This window comes from Cyprinodon variegatus, unplaced genomic scaffold, assembly GCF_000732505.1.
Source record: "Cyprinodon variegatus isolate N-32 unplaced genomic scaffold, C_variegatus-1.0 Scaffold277, whole genome shotgun sequence".
NCBI classification, from domain to species: Eukaryota; Metazoa; Chordata; class Actinopteri; order Cyprinodontiformes; family Cyprinodontidae; genus Cyprinodon; species Cyprinodon variegatus.
The window spans coordinates 454,642-467,665 of record NW_015150730.1 but is presented as its reverse complement, the minus strand read 5'-3'; the positions used below and the strand labels follow the sequence as shown (position 1 = coordinate 467,665).

Below are 13,024 nucleotides of genomic sequence, written 5' to 3'. Positions count from 1 at the left end.
TTCTTATTTCCCTATTTGTCTACATGGGAGCCATGTGCACAGACCTCCCTTTGTTTAACCCCTTTGATTAACAGGGATGTGTGGGTCCAGTGGGTCGAATAAAGCTGCTTGCAAATGCTTTTTTTTTTTATTTGTGTGACAGGCTGGTTCAGTAGTGCAAGCATATATCAGTCTGCCATTTTAGATCTGATGACATTGATCCATAAGTTAAGCTTCGTTTGAAGTAAAATCAATTGTCCGAGAGCAATAATGACGCAATCTGGCCTCAGTTCCCCAACTCAGTCACCATCAGTGTCACCAATTTCCCTTTTCTCCAAATTGTGCGTACTCTTAAAGATGGGTCAGTCTTTTTTATTTTTTATTTTTTTTACATGCCAAGTTTTATTTTATAGATTAAGACATTTGCATGGAAGTCACTATACAGTTTCAGGCCCTGTTTTGTATATAAGCAAGTTTTATATATTAGACCACAGATAAGTGCAAGCACTTCACTGAGCCCGACAAGCAGAACAACCTTCATTTTATGCAACATTGGAAGCATACTAAAAGTTAGCTATTGTGATTGCTGAGGTGGTTTTTAAAGTGAAGTAATAGGAATCACAGATATATAAAACATTGTACTTTTTACAACAGATTGAGAGATGTCTATGATTTTCACAGCTTACAGCAAGGCTGAATAGAGCACAGTCAATTTGTAGTTTTTGTGTGAATGTATCTGTGTTAAACCTATCTATCAAGGATGTTGTCACATTTAGGGATGTTGGCAGCATTTTTTGATGCGTCTGAGTTCTGGTAAAGAAAATGTATCTTGGGAATAAAAAAAACTGCATCAAGTTACTAAGATAAGATGCTACAAACAATTTACTACTGCCTCTATAATAATTATATTTAAAACAAAATGTAAAACCCTGCTCTGCAGTGTTTGCTCTGTCACACACGGATTGATTTGACTTTGTTTTAATATAAATGTATAAATGAATGAGCACCAACAGAAGAAAGATGAGGCTATCTACAGTCTTTTTATCTATTCAGATTATTCTATCGGAATCTGCAGATCAAGGTTTTGCAAAGACCAGAGATGTGTAGTCAACAATAAAATTCTAACTGTCTCCACACACATTTCCAACCAGTAACTGCATTATAGAAAAGCAAAGCAGTGTAAAAAAAAAAGAAAAGCAATTAAGATTTTAAATATATTATGCTACTGTTTTGTGTTTTTTCATCTATTATAATACAATCCTCTGTGTGACAGTCCCTACCCTAGAACAGGAACTAATGTTCCAATTAATGTTTCCTGCAGAATGGTCATTGAATAATCTCCGTCCTCCATTTCTTGAGTAAATAAACCCAGCGTAACCAGCAACATTTGCAAAAACTATAAGGTTGTTTGTAAGATGATAGGAAATCGGACTTAATCAAAATGACTGAGGTATAGTTGTCATGATCTTGTCATGATAATTGTCCTCCGTCAGAGTTACTTGGTCACTAACCTGTGTTTTTCCCTCTACAGAGATTCCTGCATTTTTGTCCTAGCTGCTGAGTCGATTTGTCAAGCAGTCAAATACTATTATAAATCACTTAAGTCTCTCTGCCTGAATTCTGGGTTCGAAGTTTTGGGTTCTGAGAATTTTGCAAAATATAGATTAAAAAACCTGCATGGGACTGAATATAAAAACTTTTTTTAAAGATTCGGACATAGATGCCTACATAGCCTTTGTGCTCTAGAATCATTTGTGACAGTAAAGGAGCTTTTATTTCTGCCTTGGTTTAGCTCAGCTCTGTTTTTGTAAAACTATAAAAGGAGGTAAAAGAAGAACGGCGCAGAAAAAAAAACAGTAGATGCAAATAAAAACTCTACTAAGCCCAGCAATTCCTGAGCCATGCTCATGATAGGCTTCTCTTATCTTAATTTAATGTAGGCTATGATGACAAAATCATCAAAAAGCTATAGGCTAAGCCATTTTAATGTTTTTGCCTGAAATCTAACAGACAGTGCAGTTGTAGGAAATTATATCCATTTAACCAAAGTATTTCATACTGTAGGAACAGCTTCAACCCTATCCATTGGCTTCAGCCTCCAGGGACCAACTAATCTTGAGTTGTACTAAATGAAGACACCAAGAGCATATCTACAGCAGGTAAGATAATAACTACTTATAACCTTTTAATAGAAAATAGCTCCAAAAAAATCCATTAAAGCTTGCCCAGCAGCTGAACAGCTTAGTAGAGACGAGTGTGTGACAGTGGGACTCCATGTATATCATATGTGGGTGGCTGTACATAAATCCATGCATAGTCTGACTCAATAACAAAGTCGTCTTAGAGGATGAAAGCTGAGCTTCAGCCTCCTCTTTACCTGGAGCTTGAGTTGATAATTAATGACAGAGAAACAAATCCCACAGGACATACATTTTGCATCAGGCTTTTTATAGGCACCCCTACTGTTTCTGCTCGATTCAGAGTTAAATGATGGATGCATGAAATTGTAAGAAGTTACAAGGTAACCCAGGAACCCCCAAATTTGATGTTATGGAACATGCCATCAGTCCTTCTAAAAAAAAAAAGAATAAATAAAGGACTAAAAAATATCCTTGGGTTGAAAGCTTTATTGACATTTGTTCCTTAAAAGAGCCATGGACCAGAAAAGCTGTGTCTGACATATCTTATGTCTGTGTGGGGTAATTTATGAGGCCTGTAGAAACCGAATACTGTGGAGCAGCAGGCGTAGCACGGTCACAACACGACAAGTCTGATTCAGGATGGCAAAGCAGCTTGCTCTACAGACACATACGTGTAGACAGGAAGATATATGTGGAGACAGAAATACACTCTGAGTAAAACACTCTGAAACTCCCTGTCATGTACACCTATGAGGTCCACTAAAACAGCCTCCTGCCGTAATCCAGCAAGCAGAACAATTAAGGCTGCTCCAAATCCCCTGACTTCCTTTGCTTCTGACTCTATTTCTGCTTCCAAACATGCTTTAGAGCGTGGAGCACTGGCTTAGCGTGCGATACATCTATAAATGTTCACAGTCTTCAAGACTCACCTGGAGGTGTCATACAGAGATATGAAAGCGAAGTAAAGCTGAGCGAAACGCAAAGCTGGGTTTAGCCAGAACATGGCAGGGGAGGAAAAAAATGATAAAACAAAAGACAAAGTTTCTCTAATGTGGAAAAGGGGCTGGATAGGTGTCACAGTTTCATGGTAATATTGTATTTTAAGAAGAAAAAAGAAAGTTAGGTTGGACCTAAAAATAATTTTTTATTTATATCAATCAAGCAGTGCATCAAAACCAAGGTTCCACACTACATTTCAGTCACATTATCTAACACCACGTTCTTCAATGAACAGTTTCTAAGTCGAGTAAAAGTCAGCTAAAGGTTAGGGACATGTGCTTTGATCCAAAAAAAAAAGAGCATAATCCTGTAATTCCTTTATTTTTCTTTCTTTTGGACAGAAAAATATTACCCCTACCACTGAATCCTCAAAGGATCATCAAAGCAAACCGTATTCCCGCAGGTTCTGAACTAGGATTTCAAAACATAGGAGTTTTATAGCCTTTATAGGGTGCTATTGTCCAGCTTTATCCGAGGGCCTAACTGGACAAAGCAAGTTTCTCTCACACAAGGCTAAATCAAAAGCTCAACTGAAGTTCATTTGTAATCAGAAATACTTAAAGAAGTAAGTACATTCTTGGAATATTTATGTGGAATATTTATGTTAGGTAAGTTACAGTTACTATGGCTAAGCCGGTGAGTTGTTGGGGTTTCTAATACATCTAGGAAGTGCAGTCTAGTTAATACCAAAAGAAAGATTCATGAATTACAATAGCCTCATTCATCCTTAATAAGATGTTTGCGAGTCACCCTTGAGTGTTTCCCCTTTTCTCACCAGGCCAACATAATTACGAGAGGAGAACTGATCACTTTTTTTTTTATATCAATTAATATTTTTTAGGTAACAAATTTTTATAGCAAACTTTATCAGTTAACAGCATCAGATGGGGAACGAACAGTGCTATATTAACTTCTGCACCACACAGTGAAAAAATTCACCGAGGTAGTTTTTTATTAGTATAAATATTATTATAAATTATAAATTTCTTTTGTGTGTTTTTGGATTTTTTAAAATCTTTAGTATACCTTGACTCTGGTATCTGGACCACGATTATATCAGGGAAGCCAGGTAAATTAATTACAATTAACCTACCCTGTAACACTGGGCTGACTATTTTCTTTTTTTTTTTACTGGAACAAATGGATACAAAAAATAACACTGGATCATATGAGTAAATTAAGTAAATTGGCAAGCGATGTCTTAAGGTTGATATTAAAGCAATTTAAAAAAAATTGCAAGATTACAAATCCAACAAAATCTGAATTTCTGGCATCTAATTTTTTGAAAAGATGATAAAAAAAATTCTGGAACATTAACTTAAAAACTCTTACTACCATTCATATGTGGATAGCAAGATGAGGCTTTTTCTTCCTCCTTGCTAACACAGAGCCCACTTATTGTTCAGTTCTACCAGAATGCTCCAAGGAGCTAAGCCTTTTGAACAAAGCCATCAATTTTACGCCTCTCCTCTTTAAGGTCTCGAATCAATGCTACCTCAAAGACAAATTCATTTTCCCCTTTCTCTCCTTGTTAGTTTGAAATGTTCTCTGCAATTACTGCCTAAGAAATCAGTTAATGCCTTTGTACATCACAGAGAATGCATTACTGATGTCCCTCTAAGTTTTCTAACTACAGACAATGAAATTACCTTGTTTTTCTTCTTTTTTAGTGGGGGGAGGGGTTTGACTCACATCTGAGGAAGGGTACTCTCTCGATATCGGCTTGTGTTCGCAATGTATTAGCAGCCCGCTGATGTTTTGGCTAATTCTGTGTGAATGGTTTGGAACAATAAGCAGAGAGATCAATAAATGGAATAACCCGCACTAATCGCCTCAACCAGAGGACAGAATTGAGCAGTCTGCAGTGTTATACAGACTCTCCTGCAAAGTAAAGAAGCGGACGAGTGGCTGAGGTCAATTATCTCTAGCTTTTATCACTTTGCCAAAACTCTCCTAAAATGAATATGTAATCCTACTGCAGTTCCATTGCCACTCTGGAGCAACTATTGCAGCCAAGGTTGACGACTCCGACAGAAAAGGACGTCAACGCCAGCTGTTGCCGACACACAGCATCCCAGCCCAAAAAAAGATGCTCTGGATTTGATGTAACTACCTTCTGTGGTCAGTTAATCTTAATGGGGACAATTAATTTATTCTACACCTCAAATACTCCTCAGTATCACAGAGTGAGACATTGTTTCAGCGTGATTAGACTAGCCTGCAGAAAAGGGTGTTTAATTCAGTGACATATTGCAGCTAGCAATAATTCTTAATAGCTGCAAAGTACAGAACTAAAGGTTAGATCTGGGAAAAGTGAGAAAAAAACTTACAAACAAGGACCAATTATTTTCAAGAGCCCTTTACAGAGCGTACTGCTACTGCGGCTGCTGATGGCCTTGGCATACTCAGATTCTGCCTCCTTTAGAACACAACATTACTAAATGCTCTCATAAAACACATTCAGTGATCTGCTGTGACAAGCTCTGCAGCACAGACAGGTTTCTGAATGGATCCCAGTGACAGAGCCGTAGCATGAAACTAGCTCTTAGACTAATGGGGGAAATCAACAACTGTGTTGTGTCACAGCAGCAAGTAGCAATGCTGTGCCTATGTGGCATTTATGTTTACCCAGGCATTACAGTAGCTGAGAGAGCACATTAAACCCTTCACTTGAAATGCTTTGTGATGGCTACTTCCCTCCTCTCCCCAAGACTCTTTAGAGACATAGAGGGTAATTATGATAATTCAGTTGTTAATTACATTTACATAAATCAGGATGTGAGCAGTTGAGCTCGCAGTTTGCACGCATGGCGAACTCATCAAAGTTCGAGTAGTTTTCATATCAACTCTAACATACTTTTAATTGAGGCTTTGGAGATTCCCGGGGAAACGGCAGGAAAACAAACAAGATGTGCTGACAAGAGGCCAAAGTTCAGGAGCACACAGCCTCAATTCGAAAATCAACCTCTCCCCAAATCTTTCTTTTCAATAACATTGGTTAGGAATCAGATTTCAAGCCCTTTGGCAACCCCCTTCCCAAATATTCAGAGTAAAAAAAAATCCTAAGAGGGTCTGCTCAATGAATGCCAAAAGTATTACCACAAAATCAGTCTGTGCAATATGGCAGCAAAGGACTTCAATATTAGTTGGATACTGCATTCCAAGTCTTAGGAATTGATAGTTTCCATAGTAAACAACAAAAGAAAACCCCCCAAAATGTTGGGTTCACATTAAAGTGACAGGCAAATTTTCTATTATTTATATATTAGATTATTATTATTTATATCAATTAGATTGTTGGATATTAATGATGTCAGAGCTGCACAGTGACGCAGTCGGTAGCAGTGCTACAGCCTGAAGGTTCCTGGTTCGATTCCTGGCCCGCGTTCTTTCTGCATGGAGCTTGCATGTTTTACCTGCATGTGTGAGTTCTCTCTGGGTACACCGGCTTCCTCCCACAGTCCAAAAACATTACTGTTAAGTTAATAGGCATCCTCTCCTTAGTTGTGAGTTTGTGCGTGAATGGTTGTTTGTCCTGTTTGTCTCTGGGTTGCCTTGCGATTGACTGGCGACCTTTTCCAGGTGCACCCTGCCTTTCATTGACAACTAGAGATAGGCACCAGCACCCCTTGCAACCCCCGCAGGGATAAGCATGACGCAAAATGGATGGATGGATATAAATTATGTAGATAAGCAATACAAAACTGATCAGACCCCAAACAAGTTAGATGTACAAACAGGCAGCTTTAAGTGTGTGCTCATAACCCCTTTTATATTGAAATATCATTTCAGAAAGAGGACAAACAAAAAGTAGATTTATGAGAAAAAACAAACAAAATCTACTTTCCTGTTCTAAAGATTCATTCCTAACTATTTTTTATGCTAGTTATATGTTTTTTTTCGCTAGGACACCCAAACCCACATAAACTAACCCTGTGTGCAGGAAGTTTATCAAGATTGTTGGATGGAATCTCATAGATGCTTAAACCTGGCACAGATATCAGAATCCTCTTCAATACAAAATGTAACTGTGCTCTGTGGCGCTTGTTGGAGGACACTAAGCAATTCAAAACATGAAACAAACATCTTATCTATATATTGCAATATAACAAAAAAAAAAAAATGCCATCTCTATTAGGCTTGTCCCGATCCGATCCACGTATCGGATCGGGACGCCGATATTGGCAAAAAAATGCGTATCGGCAAAGCATGTAAAATGCCGATCCAGACTGCCGATCCAGTTTTTAAAAAAAAATCCGGTCCGTATTTTCCAGTTTCGCCGATTGAAACGATCCATTCCACTATTTTGCGCCAGTGTTCCCCTGTTTTGCATTTTTATAAAACTTACAGTAATACTTGCACCTTTAACTGTTTACGGTTTTACTGTTCACTGTGCAATTTCAGATTGCTATTCATAATTTTGTCCAGTTTGTGTTTATCTCTTAATAAACAGATAAGTTTGTTGTTACCAAGCATTGTGTTTTATTCAATCTCACCTAATTTAGCTGGCTAGATGTTATCAAGAGTACTAAAACCCTTTTCAACATGAGTCTTACAACTAAGGCTAAATACTTTAACTTAAACTTAAATACATGCTCGGATAGGCTGGTATCGGCCAGTATAGGTATCGGATCGGAAGTCCAAAAACAATATCGGTATCGGATCGGAAGTGCAAGAACCTGGATCGGGACATCTCTAATCTCTATACACAAGTTAATCAGTTAATCAGTGCACCAAAGACTGATCTAATATGGCAGAGAAGCTAAAAAGTTTTAAAAATGTATTTATTTTATTACTATTGGAAGATTGTGAGAGCTTGCCGAAAAAAAAAAGAAAAAAGAAAAACAAACACAGATGTTTAATATAAACGTTCCTTAACTAGAAATTCCTGTTTTTTTCCTTTTAAGTAGGGAAAAACTAGGTCGTGAAGCCAAAATTTTCTATACCTAGCCATACATTTAAAATTATCAAATCCATGTTTAAACTTTGTGGAAGTATTATAATGAGACAAATTACAACTGATCTCCTTATTGCATTAATTAATAATAATACCACCAAAACATTCTTCTTAAGTAGCAGTTCAGTCCTGATCAGTAACAGCCGTTTGAGGAGGGGCTGTAACCTGACCCTCTAACATATCATTCAGTCAGGTCAAGATTCTTGTTCCCCCTCTTTATACAGAAGACTTATGGGATAAATAGGCTTCTGTCAAGTAATTAAAGCCATTATCAGCCTGATGTAATGTCCCTGTCTGATGACACATGTGTCGCCTCTCAGCACTTCACAGATTAATTTAAGCCGGTTAACTGCCAGACAGGATTCTTCACTGTAATAGATCTCCTTTTCACACCGTTTTTTTCTGCTGCAACAGATGCACTGTGCGCTTCATAACGCGCCTTTGAAAAATATTAGCCCACAATAGGTTGCCAATTATCACCTCATCTGTTACAAAAAAAAAAAGTAAAAAATGGCCACAGCTAAAGTTGAAGTGGTAACCATGGCAACACATTACAGTCCTGAGGCAGAGAGGATAGAATAACCTCTGTCACAGTGTGCAACAGCCTTTTCCTACATGTTCCCTGAATGAGAGAGAAGTTCAGGGGGCAGAATAGATCATGGTTTAGGATAAGGCCTCAGATTGAAAAATTTGATCAGGTCCGAAAATCTGCTGGACTGAGCATCTCAACTGCCATATGCTAATAAAGATGTGTTTTTATTCTGCGTTTCTTTTTTTTTTGTTCTGCAATCAAAGCAAGGGTTATATGTTACTCCAAGGTGAATCTGGAATTTTGTTCAGCAAAAGAGGCCTTTCCCTAAGAATAAAACAAGACTCTTTCCCTTACACATCGAGAATTAAAAGCATCTGTGACATCCAAAGCCACTACCAAACAATAGAGGAGTTTTAATAAAGACAATGGATTATGTCTGAAAACGAAGACCCTCCCTTACCTTCTGCAGGATCCGGTGGCCCGAAGTCCAGGTCGTAACGCAGGACGTAGAAGTTATTCCACACGTATAGCTGGTTGTCCCTGGGGTTGTAATCCACTGCAGTGATGTACTGATACTCATTGGGGAAGAGGATGTCCGTGTACTCGCCCTGGTTCAGCTTGGTGTTGTAGATGTAGTCGATTTGGCTGCGGCTGGCCTCACTCTCGTTCTCCTCATAGGTGGAGCGCACCACATGAAGCACGCCACACACCATGAAGGCATTGGAGGCCGAGCGCTTGTCGTATGCTGTGTCCCAGGTGCCTTCAAAGCGAAGGGTGTAGGGGTTGAGCTGGCTTATCACTATGCGTCCGTTGTTCTGCTCTGTGGCGTAGATTACCCACAGCCCCCTCTCATCCACCGCAAGGTCAATGTCCGTCTTGCCACCCCAGCGGTAAGGTGAGGTGTCATGGTAGTTGGCGTTGTTAACGATTGCCTCTCCGCTTTTGATGCGTGTGCGGAGGTCAAACTTGACAATGTTGCGTGTGCGCTCCTTATTGAAGAAGATGGCACCATCGTAGGCAACAAAACCTGTCCCATCAACACGGTGCGGCAGTTTGTAGGTGGTTGTCTGTCGGCTGTTTTTGAAGTCCTCTAGGGAGGCATATTCGATGAGGGTGTCCGTGCGGTAAGGGGTCCAAGGCATGAAGAAGACCTTGTCTCCAGCCTGTAGCGGGTCTTTGCACCATGAGCCTGCTTGCTGCTCGGCCTCGAACAGGAAGGTGGCGGCTCCTATGCCCTTCAGAGTCCCCGGACAAATGAAAACTGGTGACAGAGGAGAGCGAAAACAAAAATATAACACAGCAGAATATTAAAATCCCCAAATGTTATACGTTTGACAGGTACAATTCTCACAGCTGTGCCACGCAAGTACAGAACAAAGGGATCAGGGACATTGAAGCTTTTGACTAGCGCTTTAGTACAAATAAGGAGGGGGGAGGACATATGTACGTGTCAAAGTGACTACTCGGGATGAAAAATGTGAGGTTAATAGAGCTTGCATCTCAAGGGGCTGCTGCTACACTGTACCAGGGACAAAACGAATAAAATGTAAACGAAAAAAGTTTTTAAGTCCTGCAAATGAAAGACATGGGAAGTGGCGAAAGGAGAATTCACAGTGTTTTGTTTTGTGTGCATATTTTTGAATATATATTTATCCAATACCAGCCTGTCTTTAAAAGTCAAATGACACACAAACAGCTGGGTACAATGGCTATAAATTGTAAACAACCAGATTAAAATGCCAGGGGTTTGGAGACCATGACAAAACCTTTCAGAGTCTTAATATGACAAATACCTTTAATATTCGAATGAAAAACACTCATATCCGTAAAGATTAAAAATTTAAAAAAGATGACTTTACAGGTGCACACACATTTAATTTATTGCTTTCTTGAAAGATCATTTTACTTAATTACAGCATTCAGTCTTCTTGCGTGCTCACTTCTGGTCATTTATAGTGAATCTGTTAGATAGCAAATGAAATTCAGCCAAATGAGAATTATTGGGATATTGCTTCATCTGGTTCCTTTACCTGAGTAAAACTACACAAAGATGTTATGAAGGATTTTATAACGATAACAAGTATCAGTCAGGTATCAAAAAGGTATCAGGTAAGGGTATCAAAGGTATCAAAGAGCCAATCATTGGGAACAACTTTGCAGGTGCTTAGCTAGCTCTTCATGTTTTACCATTACAGATAAAAAGACAAAATGGGGATCGGTTTAGGAAGGCTGGCAAGAGTCTGCCAGTCTCATTGAAGGAGCTGCAGAAATGTCTTATTAGTCTTGTTGTTTTATTTTATCTGCTGCAATAATCTCCTGTGGTCTGCACAGATCTAGACTGATGAAAGAGCACATCATTAAAACACCATCTCTAGTCAAATATGGTGGTGGCACTATCATGCTCTGGGGTTATATTTCCTCAGACTCCTAGACGTTTACAAAGACACCAGTCAGTTTTAACTCAAAACTGATACAAAACTCGAAGATGGACAGAAGTGCTTCAATGATCCAGTCAGAGTTTAGAGCCAAGTCGAGCAAAAATGTTTAGTTTTTTTTTTTCTGAAGGGGGCTGCAAACAAGAGATGTCTTCAAAATCTGATATATTTTGAGAAATCAAGAAGATAAAAGGCTCCTATAGGAAAAGACTGAATGCTGAAAATGATCAAAAGAATCATTCAACAAAGTATTAGCTCCAGTTTTTGTATAATAATTTCAGCTTTTAAATATGCTATACTTCTCCTTAAAATATTGAGTTGTGCAGGATAAATCTCACATTAATGGTAAAAAAAGGATCTCAGATGATTTATCATGGTCTTATTAATTACGCCACAAAGACCTGGCATGTTAATATCAATGTGTTACTTTTCAATATCAACTGTGTATGCACACACTGTACATGCATTATCATATGACTGTAGGTTATTGAGTAACATGAGGGAAAGGGAGCAGACTTCACATCTTGTTGTAAGAGGGAGCAATTGGATGGTAGAGAGGGCAGCAAAGCAGAGGTAAAACAAAATAAGAATGAAAGTGGAGGTTGGGTAATAGATAGAAACAACATTGGAAAAGGATTTTTACTACTTCTGTAGCAAAAGACAAAAGACAGTGTTACCACTGATGGGTGAGGGAGGCTGCAGCAAGTTTGCAATAAGAATTAATTTGTTCTGGATAAAAAAAGGCAATACAGGGAAATTATTCCCCCTTCTCCAACATTTTTTTTTCCTTAGGCAGTGCCAAACTCACTCAGCCATCATAGTTATTTCACATCACGTGCTATGGGTGCAGCAGTACTTGGGCCAGGCAAACCGAGACTGAGCCAATTAAGAGGTAGTTGGTTGGGTGGGTGTGGAGTATTACACTGCTTACATGAGGGGTCCCAAGAATGAATGGAAAACGAAAACAGTCCGTGTTTTCTTTCATATTGCAAAAAGAAACTTAGTCTGGTGACCATGGTTGTCATTTGAAATTTTGTTCTGCAAATCGTTTGGGCTCCATGGGTGCAAACCATCCTCCTATGGGTTTACAATTTGACAGAAGAAGGCAATCAGGGAGGGAGGTGAGGGGTGGGAGGAAGTGGGAGGGGAGCTGTACTCAACACCACAGAACAAGAAGGCCAAAAAGAGGTGGGGGGGTGGGGTGTGGGGTGAAAGGAGAGGGAAGGACCAGAGCACTCATTTACCTTTTTGCTCCACTTCTATTTCAGGCAGTGTAAAAGAAAGCAAAAGAAGAGTGCAAAAGGGAGAGAAAGATTATCATGAGTTAACTAGTAGATACAAAAAAAGGAGAGTTAGTTGGAGGATGTGAGTGTGAGATAAACCACCAGGCAAACTGGGATGGAGGATCTTAGAGGAGGGGTAAAAAAAAAAAAAGAAAAATGTTTGTTAGCGGGGTTAAGCCTCATCCTACAATAAAAGCAAAAACACACAAGTCATGACAATAGAACACCAGCTATGTATCGCACTTTCCAATAAACTTTGTTTCTTCGCCTTTATCTGCCATCAGAATAATAGTTTATACAGTAAAAGCTGCATACATTCCTCAAAGATTGCTTCCCACCTAGGTAGCAAAAGATTGAGAAAATATTTAAAAAAAAAACGTCTCAGAAGTCCCGGTCAGATTTAGATGGATAACAGTCTAGGAGGAAACAGCACAGGAGTTATTTCTTGCATGTCTTGTCTCATGGTGGAGAGTGCTTAAAACTTGTTAAATACAAATCAAACACTGGATCGAAGCAGCTCGCCATGCATGTGCAAAATATGACATTAAAGTTATCAACTGGACACTTAAATGAGCCAGCGGTACAAGAGAGGACTGATGGACAGTAGGCCTTATATGGATGCCGCTGCATGAGGTAGGGCTGGAAACAATATGTAAAAAGATTGGAAACTGAAGGAAAAAAAGAGAAGAGTTAGTCAG

General features: G+C 39.0%; 1 protein-coding gene across 6 annotated transcripts in view; it reads right to left on the bottom strand.

The window, feature by feature from the left end:
- Nucleotides 1–13,024, bottom strand: part of LOC107090026 (adhesion G protein-coupled receptor L2-like) — a 133,870-nt gene that overhangs the window by 58,790 nt on the left and 62,056 nt on the right. For 5 of the 6 annotated variants that reach the window (XM_015383159.1, XM_015383162.1, XM_015383161.1 and 2 more), the window contains exons 5-6: nt 12,288–12,302; nt 9,069–9,869 (exon numbers count right to left, since the gene is read on the bottom strand). In XM_015383159.1, the coding sequence (XP_015238645.1) occupies nt 9,069–9,869; nt 12,288–12,302 (816 nt within the window). The remainder of the gene's footprint in view (nt 1–9,068; nt 9,870–12,287; nt 12,303–13,024) is intronic. The other variant, XM_015383160.1, reaches the window with a different exon arrangement.